Raw genomic sequence first — 9,985 nt, forward strand, 5'->3', positions numbered from 1 at the left:
CCGTGGGTCGGGCCAGGCAGAGGGGCACCGGGTGCTGCCGGATTTCTCTGGTTACCGGTGTCCCCTGTGTGACAGACAGAACTCTTTCAGACAAACTGGTTGAGCCCTGCACTCCTCGTGGTTCCCTGGGATTGATGCCTTAAACCGGCTGATTTCTGGCCAGGCAAGGCAAAACGCCGGTCAGAAGCAGATCCTCTGATAAGGATTCCTTCTGATAAGACACCGCTGACTCGGCTACGGCAGCACGAGGAGCAGGGCCAAACAGCATCATGGCATTAGAAGGGGCCAGCAACCATCAGAGACCCCCAAAGACCCCCGAAGCACCCCCCGACTCATTTCGGAGGCTTCCTCCAGAGGACAGCACGATTCACAGTGTTGCATCCAGTAGTGTAAAATTGCCCTCCAGGGGAAACACCTGGACACCCCCACCTAAAGCTGAATGTAAATTAACCCACTGGATTCCTGTTTTGTGGGCCCCCACCCCTGATGGATGGAGGCTGTGACCATCAGTCCGACCACGGCCACCGAAATTGCAATGGTCAAAGTCTCCTCACTGGGTGATGGGTGGTGGGTGATACCTTTCCTCTCCATTATCTACTGTCCTTCCTTCCTTCCTTCCTTCCTTCCTTCCTTCCTTCCTTCCTTCTTCTCCTTATATACATTCCTAAGCGATATACTTCTAAATTTTTATAGATGGTAACCAAAACAGCCACATCCTTCCTTTCCACTGAAAGGAATTAAAGCAATCACATTGTTTTAAAATAACCCTGGTCATGTATACACGGGTCATTCAGTGTCGTTTCACTCTGATACACCCCAAGGGGTGGATTAATAAGAACCCTGCCGTGCTCTGCCTGTGCACAGATGTTTCCTAGGGCTGTCCAAGTGCAGGGGCTGCCATCCCCACATCCAGCATAGGCTCTGTGCATCACCCTCCACAGGAAAACGCCCTCAGCAGCCACAGGTCCAGAGGTTCAGGGACCAATGCTCCCGGGACCAGCTGGAAGGGAGCCGGGAGCAGCGTCAGCACCTGAGCTCTGGCACCGGAGGTTTCCCAAATCAATCACTGAAGGAAAACCCTCCCCGAACACCCCAGTGCTGAAACATCCTTGGGAAAGGCATCTCCCAGCCCTCTGATGTGGTTCGTGGCTGCTTCAGCCAAGACTCCCACACCTTCCGGCAGGTGAGGCTGCGGGGCTGTGGATGCCCGAGCCCAGGTGTGTCCCGGGAAGCTGCAGGACCAGCTGGTGAGTCAGCGAGCGCAGGGGCATCCTCGGGGTCTGTGCCCCTCTCTGTGCCCCAGGGAGCTGCGGAGGCAGCGCACAAATGTTTCAGGGGCTCCCCCAGACCTGCACTCACCTGGTGTTGCTTTTCAGCATAAAAACATCAGCCCTTTCTAACACCTGACAGCTTCGAGGCCACACGGGCACAGCGGCGAGGCAGCACCGGCAATCCAGTGCCACTGATTCATGGAATCACACCCGAGCCCAACTGTTCCCCCAGCACTGCCAAGGCCACCACTGTCCCATGTCCTGAAGTGCCACATTCACACAGCTGTTAAATCCCCCCAGGGGTGGGGACTCTACCACTGCCCTGGGCAGCCATGCCAGGGCTGGACAGCCCTTTACTGGAAAGGTATTTTCCCAATATCCCAAAAGAACAATAATAATAAAAATTTTTAAAAAGTATGTGCTATATATATTAATAATTCCCAATAACTTGAGGTCATTTCCTTCCATCCTGTCCCTTGTTCCCTGGGAACAGAGCCCAGCCCCCACCTGGCTGAACCCTCCTGTCAGGGAGTTGTTGAGAGCGAGAAGGTCCCTCCTGATGTGACATGAACTGTCCCCAGATGTGATGCTGTCCCCTCCCTGCCTCCTGCTGCGCACAGGACGTGCGGTCACTCAGGGACCTATGGTGCCACCTTGCACAGAGGCACAGGGCCCTGGCAGGTGCCAGAGCACGTGCCAGGGGGGTATCAGGCAGCTCAGCTCTGGCTGCTCACGGGGCAGCTCTGGGAAGCTCCAGGATGTCCCTACGGATGGTCCAGCTCCCAGGGAAGGGGAGAGCTGGGGCCTCTGCAAGTCCACTAACTCCCCAGGCCTGAAGCAAAGTGGTAAGCCAACGTTCTCCCCAGTCAACCCAGCACAGTCTATTTGTGTTCTCACAAGTGTCCCGCTCCTGGCACTTCAAGGAAAGTGACATGTGGAATCACTGTGTTCGAAACCCAAACAGCAGCTGCTGCCCCAGTCACAAACCTCTGACCACGTTCACAGCACAGGAGGCCCAGCGCCAGCCCCAGTGACACATCAGCTGCTTCCAGAGGGAGAAGATAAAACAGGCAAAGCCATGCGTTGCTTGAAGGGACAGTGGCTCCCAGGATCCCTGCAGGTCTCCGCCGGCGCAGCTGAAACCCACAGTGCAGCGCTGCGGGGATCCACATCATCCACCCACCAACGGGTCTGCACAGCCTGGCTGGCACCCCTGGACAGTCTCCTCTGCAGGAAGTCTCCAGGACTTGGCACAGACTGGGAGCAGCCTAAGGAACAGCTTCCCCGTGGGGTGGACAGCTTATAGCCCATCCTCCCCATGCAGCTCTTTCCAAAAGCTCGGGATTAATCCCTCAGTCCTCAGGGAGAGCCTGGTTGGCTCTCCACCAGAGAGGGGATGACCTGGGAGGGGCACAAGGAGAGGCACCAGCATTTCCACATGACCCAGCTCTGTCAAAGGCACCTGTGAGGTGCCTGTGAGGGAGGTGGGGCTGCTCAGAGCCCGGAGGAGGTGACGCTCAGACCGACTCGCTGTGGATGATGTTTGTCATCGGTGACACCGGCTGCCCCGGGCAGCCAAGGGACAGCAGGTCCGGTTGGCTGGTGGCTGCTCTGTGGGCACATCCCACATATGCAAGTGGTCAGAGGAGTCATGCCCTGGATTCTGGAGAGTGTCCCAGAGTGCTCTCCACAGCTGTAACGGGACCAGGGCTCCGGTGCCGTGGGACACATCCACTGCAAGGACATAAAGCACAGCCTGTGTGTCAGTGGCAAAGAAACCTCCGAGGGAAGCTGCCAAATGCTGGCACTTCAGGGGCATCTAAACGAGCTGTGCCAGCTCCAGAGAGTGCTCCAGGGCCACTGGCACACTTTGGAGGAGTGTCCTGCATGGCCATGGCTGTGCCCAAGGAGCAGTGGGGAGGACCAACATGGTGTAACTTGGTGCTGCCACACTAAATGGGCCAGGTCTGTGCATGGAGCCTGGGCTGAACTGAGCGGAGCTGAGCGAACAGAGAGGTGGGATCCTACTGCCTGAGAAGGCCAGGTGACCCTGCACCCCTCGCACTCTCTCCTGCCAAGGACGCAGCCCAGGAGGAAGCATTGCTGCAGCCCGGCTGGAATGGCTGAACCTACGGTGAAACAACAAAATCACCGTGGAATCACAGATGGGTTTGGGTTGAAGTATCCCGAAAGCTCATCCAGTCCCAACCCCCTGCCATGGGCAGGGACACCTTCCACTACCCCAGGTTGCTCCAAGGCCCATCCAACCTGGCCTGGAACACTTCCAGGGATGGGGCAGCTTCTCTGGGCAACCTGTGCCAGGGCCTCACCACCCTCACAGGGAAGAACTTCTTCCTCTAAAAAAAAAAAATTTCTAAAATAAAACCCCCCCCCCCCCCCCCCCCCCCCTTGTCCTGTCACTCTCTGCCCGTGGTAAGAGAAATGCAATTAACGAAGTTCCAGTTATGCCGCAATTACCAAGTGCAGCATCAGGCAGGCTGAGAGCAGATGTCAGGCAGGGAAGGGCTTTGGAGCAGGGAGCAAAGACACCAGGACCGGGTCCTGTACCCACCTCTCCCCCGAGGACAGGGGACCTCCTGCCCAGGTGTGTTCCCTGGAGCCAAACCCCCGCGGTGAGTCAGAGGGAAAAGCTCTCTGTGTGCTGATCAGCCAGTCTGGCGAGCGCCTACGCGAGCAGGCATGTGCTCCTGGAGCAGGACATCCAGGAAAGGCAGGGCCGGGGCCGGCAGCCCCTCCTGCACGCGGGGCACCGAGCCACGGCCACGCGGGGCAGTCACACACCCGGCTGTGGGTAGCTGTCCGTGCTGCCTCACCCACGCCTTGCACACGCACTGTCACATGCGTCCCCACTCACAGGGAGTCACCCACGCCTTGCACATGCACTGTCACACGTGTCCCCACTCACAGTCACCCACGCCTTGCACATGCACTGTCACACGTGTCCCCACTCACGGGGAGTCACCCACGCCTTGCACACGCACTGTCACGCGTGTCCCCACTCAGAGGGAGTCACCCACGCCTTGCACACGCACTGTCACGCGTGTCCCCACTCAGAGGGAGTCACCCACACTTTGCACACGCACTGTCACACGTGTCCCCACTCACGGGGAGTCACCTGCACACAGAGTCACACCAGAGCCCACACAGTCACACACACACCGAGGCACACACACCTGTGCAGGTTGACAGGAGCACAGACACTGTCACGAGTGTTCCCATGCACATCCGTGGCCAGCACTGTCCCTTCTCTGTCAGCCCAGGCATGGCTACAGGGACAGGCTTGGTCTCTGTCCCGGGTGGGGTGCAGGGACAGCTGCAGGATGCTGGCTGCAGCTCCCAACCAGCCAAGGGACTCAGCCAGGGCAAAGGCTGATCCAACAAGCCCAGATCCGTGGAGACCCCCGTGGCAGCTGGGACCATGGGCAGGGCTGTCCACAAGCAGCTGTGCTGTCAGAAAAAAGCGGTGGCTGAGTCCAGAAGCCTCCTGGAAAGAGACGTGTCCCACGTTTTGCAGCGGGACTGCTCCCCGTGCCCCAGCCCCTGCCACCTCAGGGGTCCTGGGCTGTGGCTCCGTGGTCAGTGCAGGTCCGTATCCCAGGTATGCTCCGGTGTGTCAGCACAGGGCAGGGCCTCCCTGCCGTCCCCAGGGGCGGGGGAGGGAAGGATTTAAATTGGGCACTTGCCTCCTCTGCTCACCTGGCTGGCAGTCGGGGGGAGGAGGAGGAGGAGGAGGACCGGAGCCTGCCGGCGATCCAGCCGCTCTGGATACACGTCCAGGAGGTAGGACAGAGCCCACCTGAGGGTCACCGAGGCCACCACAGGGGGCCTGCACGGGAAGAGGGGACCTCACCTCTATCCCAAACTCCAGCACGGAGAGGAGGTGGCTGCTGAAACTCTGGGGATGGGTGAGCAGGAGATCTCCAGGCAGAACTTGGTCCTTTCTGGGAAGGGACAAAGTGACCGAGTGGCACCAGGGCTGACCGGAGCTGCTGCTCTGCGTGATGTGTTTTGTGTCGCCAATGCTTCAGCTGAACTGGGATGCGGGAGGGAAACAGCCGGAGGCCGTGGCTGGAGCAGTGGGGCTCGGCCCGGAGCCCGGCGAGGAGGCTGCGAGCGAGTGCTGGGCTGGGCTGGGGGCACTGGTGTGATTCCCCTCCCCAGGGCGCGGGCAGGGCTGGGGACCCCCGCGCTGTGGGGCCACCCTGGCTCGCTCCGGCTGGAAAACCGCTTCCACTGGAGCCTCCTGGGCTGGGCTGCTGCTGCAGCTTGCAGAGCCAGCCAGCCCCTGCCCCGGGAGCTGCGTGTGCAGCCCAGCCCCGGCATCAGGAGGCTGATTAGAGACCAGCTAATGACAGGCTGCAGTTGGGAAATGACTTTGCCGTGCAGGGTGTTCACACGACATCCGTGTCCTACAAAGGTGTCGCTGGCTCCAGGGTGTGACACCGCACTCCGGGACCCAGTGCCACCCCAGCAGGCAGCACAACCTGCCCATCGCCTCCCAGCTGCATCCTCGGAGTCGGGCAGGGAGGGAGAGAAGCGGCTGCCAGGGGCTGGAGGCACAAGGTGGGGCAGAGCCACGGGCAGGGTCCCCGGAGAGCAAGGGCTGGGCTGGGACTGCTGGGATAAATCTCTCCCCAATCGTGATGCATCTGCCCCAGCATCAATCCAATATTTAAATGGATCAAAAGCAATGACTCAGAGACTTTCCAATCAGTTAGGTAAACATCAGAGACTTAATCTCTGACCTTGATAATGAGTTAAACGTGTTATTAATGTCACTCACCACAGTTTACGGGAGATGGGTGTTCCCAAAGAAATCCTTTGGGTTTCGATTCTGCTGTTTTTACAAGACTGTGGCCTCATCACTGCACAGTGTTGGAGATGCTGAAAGTTTGTTTACAGGGCTTCCCAAGGGGACCAAGTGACAACATGTGAGACATCCCGTGAGTGGGTGGCATCCCTGCCCATGGCAGGGGGTGGAACGAGATGAGTTTTAAGTTCTCTTCCCACCCCAGCTATCCTGGGATCCCATGATGCATCTGTGATTGCTGCATTAAATCATACAGAGCCCAGTTTTGCAGGCAGGAGGGTGATAGGATGGGGTTTGGGGTCTCTGCCCAGCTGGTGGCCTTAGAACAAACAGAGACCCGGAGAACCCAGAGACCCACCCCAGCTGCAGCAGCGGCACAGCCAGAGGGAAAGTTTCTCTCAGCTCAGACCAGCTGCTGCCCGTGGATCTGAACAGCCACTCATCCGTTCCTAAGACTGTTCCTGTGTCCTGTGGACTGCCAGGGTGGTGTGGGATCCCACAGCACCCAGGAAGATCCCCACGGAGAGCCGTGTGCTGGGCTGTACCTGTCACCCTGTGTCCTACCATGCTCACAGCCAGCCCGTGACCAGCACAGGGCCAGCCAGGGCGACAGTCTCGGAGGGCAGAAAATTACTGTCAGCACCAGCCAGCACCTCTCTGAGGCTGTGGCATTGTGTCAGGAAGCCACTGCTGTCTCTTGGCATGACCTGAGCTTGGGAAGAGACCACCAGCCAAATCTGCCTGCCCCAGGGCAGCTCCAGGGAGCAGGGAGGGAGCAGGGAGGGAGCAGTGGGGTAGGCAGTGCTCCTGCCTCGTGCTAGCACCCAGTGGCATCAGCCCAAAAGTAAGTGGTGGTTGTGTCACCCAGGAAAGAAGAGAGAAGTGGTTGAGGCCAGAGGTTTGAGGCAGCGTCGGGCTCTGAGAGAGCAGGTGGGTCCTCGGGGGGCTGGAGGGAGGCCAAGGTGTCCATGCTGCTGAGATTATGCTTCTTTGCATGGCACGTGTCTGTCACGAACCTGTGGTGTGTCCCCAGAGCTCTCTGCCCACCCCAGATGCACTCTGGCCCTAGGATTGCTCTGAGGGAGCAGCAAAGCCCCAGATGCCACTCCTCACTTCTCCCTGGGCTCCTGCGGCCACCTCCAGGGAGAAGTTTCCTCCACACCCACTGTGAAAACCGCACACGGACTTGTGTCTTACCACAGGCTCTGTTTGTTTCTCCCTCCTCAGACACATTCGGTGCCCCACAGGAGCAGGATTCTTCCCCAGAGATGATGCAGAAGATGAGTGGATGCTCCCAGAACAACAAGTCGAGCAGCACAGGGAGTAACCCGGTTGCAGGTGAACACAAAGAGATGGGTGGGGGTGGGAGTAACTTCATCGCTGGAGTCTTCATCCAGGCCAAGCACAAGAAGCTGAGTATCTACGAAGCCATGATGAGGGGGCTGCTGACCCCGGGCACGGCGCTGGTGCTGCTGGAGGCACAGGCAGCGTCTAGACTGCTCACAGACCCCGTGAGGAACGAGCAGCTCTCGGTGAAAGAGGCGCTGGCTCAGGGACTCATCGGTCGGGACTTCTACGAGAAGCTGCTCTCAGCGGAGGGAGCCGTGACAGGGTACACAGAGCCCTACACTGGACACAGGATCTCCCTGTTCCAGGCCATGAAGAAGGAATTCATCGTCAGGGAACACGCCATCCGCCTGCTCCAGGCCCAGATCGCCACCGGCGGCATCATCGACCCCGTGCACAGCCACCGCCTGCCCGTGGAGGTGGCCTACAAGCGTGGCTACTTTGACCAGGAGATGAGCCAGTTCCTCTCTGACCCCGAGAATCAAACAAGAACTTGCTTCGACCCCAACACCCATGAGAACCTGACGTACCTGCAGCTGCTGCGGCGCTGCGTGCCTGACCCGGACACGGGGCTACTCATGCTGCAGCTGATGGACAAGGGCTCCGTGCTCTACCAGCTGACCGAGGATGCCCGCAAAGCCCTGCAGGCCGCCCGCACCACCCTGGCGGTGGGGCTCTTCCAGGGCCAGAGCGTCAGCGTCTGGGAGCTCCTCTTCTCCCGCTACGTCCCTGACCACCAGAGAGAGGAGCTGCTGAGGAAATACAAGGCGGGGACAATGACCATCCTGCAGATGATGACCGTCCTCACGGCCACCATCACGGGGGCAGAAAGGGAAAACGGGGCTCTGGGCTCATGCACAGCCAAACCCAATAACAAGGTGAGGGCGTCACCCTCGGCTCAGGACACGCAGTCCCAGGAGCAACAGTTGAGAAAGTCCTTGAAGTCTGCAACCGTCCGTGTCACTGCTGGGGAGTTCCGGGGGCAAAACATTTCTGTGCTGGACCTGCTCTTTTCCAAATACGTCCCTCAGGGGAAGCGGCAGGAGCTGCTGGAGCTGTATAGGGCAGGGATACTGACCACGGAGCAGGTGGCCACTGTGGTCACCACCATCGTGAACCGAACAGAAGCCACGAACGCCAAGCTCGTGGCAAATGCCAGGAGCCCACACAGGGCAGCGGCAGTGGCAGGGGAGGATGAAGACGATTGTTCAGCACACCTGGATGACTCCTTGAAGTCCACCACCATCAGTGTGCCGGCTGGGGAGCTGCAGGGAAAGCAGGTCTCACTGTGGGACCTGCTCTTCTCCCACCACATCCCCGAGGAGAAGAGGCAGGAGCTGCTGGAGCTGTACCATGAAAGGTTATTAACTCTGGAGCAGATGACAACTGTTGTCACCACTCTCATTAAGAAAAAAGAATCTACAGGCAGGAAATTCCAAATTACAGTCAAGAGTTCCAACCAGGACACTCTGACAGCAGCAGGAGAGGAGGGGGATGATCCCCCCAAAGAGGAACCGTGGGAAACAGCCTTAAAAACCACAGTGGTCGACATTGAGGTTGGGGAGTTTCGGGGCCACAAGGTCTCCCTGTGGGACCTGCTCCACTCCCACTACATCCCCGAGGAGAACAGGAAGGAGCTCCTGGAGCTGTACGAGGCAGATGAGTTAACCCTGGAGCAGGTGAAGACCGTTGCCAGCACCATTGTGACCCGGGCAGCAGCAGAAGCAGCAGCAGAGAGGGCAGAGCCAGCAGCACCTGTGAATGAGCCCGGGGCAGAGCCAGCAGCCACAGAGGCTGAACCCACCCCCCTGCATGGGGACAGGGCTTGGGAAGAGACCCTGAAGGCCACCACAGCCGAGGTGTCAGTGGGAGAGTTCCAGGGCAGGCAGATCTCCCTCTGGGACCTGCTCTTCTCCCACCACATCCCCGAGGAGAAAAGGCAGGAGCTGCTGGAGCTGTACCGTGGGGGGACATTGGCATTGGAGCAGTTAAAATTTGTTGTCACCACTCTCATTGAGAAAAAAGAATCTACAGGCAGGAAATTCCAAATTACAGTCAAGAGTTCCAACCAGGACACTCTGACAGCAGCAGGAGAGGAGGGGGATGATCCCCCCAAAGAGGAACCATGGGAAACAGCCTTAAAAACCACAGTGGTTGACATTGAGGTTGGGGAGTTTCAGGGCCACAAGGTCTCCCTGTGGGACCTGCTCCACTCCCACTACATCCCCGAGGAGAACAGGAAGGAGCTCCTGGAGCTGTACGAGGCAGGTGAGTTAACCCTGGAGCAGGTGAAGACCGTTGCCAGCACCATTGTGACCCGGGCAGCAGCAGAAGCAGCAGCAGAGAGGGCAGAGCCAGCAGCACCTGTGAATGAGCCCGGGGCAGAGCCAGCAGCCACAGAGGCTGAACCCACCCCCCTGCATGGGGACAGGGCTTGGGAAGAGACCCTGAAGGCCACCACAGCCGAGGTGTCAGTGGGAGAGTTCCAGGGCAGGCAGATCTCCCTCTGGGACCTGCTCTTCTCCCACCACATCCC

At 59.0% G+C, this 9,985-nt stretch overlaps 1 protein-coding gene across 1 annotated transcript in view; it reads left to right on the top strand.

Annotated features, from left to right (window-relative positions):
• LOC103615293 (epiplakin) overlaps positions 1-9,985 on the top strand; it is a gene marked incomplete at its 5' end in the record, with an annotated part of 19,012 nt that overhangs the window by 8,683 nt on the left and 344 nt on the right. The window contains 2 exons of the mRNA XM_017733812.1: positions 4,418-5,072; positions 7,330-9,983. Of these exons, the coding sequence (XP_017589301.1) occupies positions 4,418-5,072; positions 7,330-9,983 (3,309 nt within the window). The remainder of the gene's footprint in view (positions 1-4,417; positions 5,073-7,329; positions 9,984-9,985) is intronic.

This window comes from Corvus brachyrhynchos, unplaced genomic scaffold, assembly GCF_000691975.1.
Source record: "Corvus brachyrhynchos isolate BGI_N302 unplaced genomic scaffold, ASM69197v1 scaffold275, whole genome shotgun sequence".
In the NCBI taxonomy this organism is placed as follows: domain Eukaryota; kingdom Metazoa; phylum Chordata; class Aves; order Passeriformes; family Corvidae; genus Corvus; species Corvus brachyrhynchos.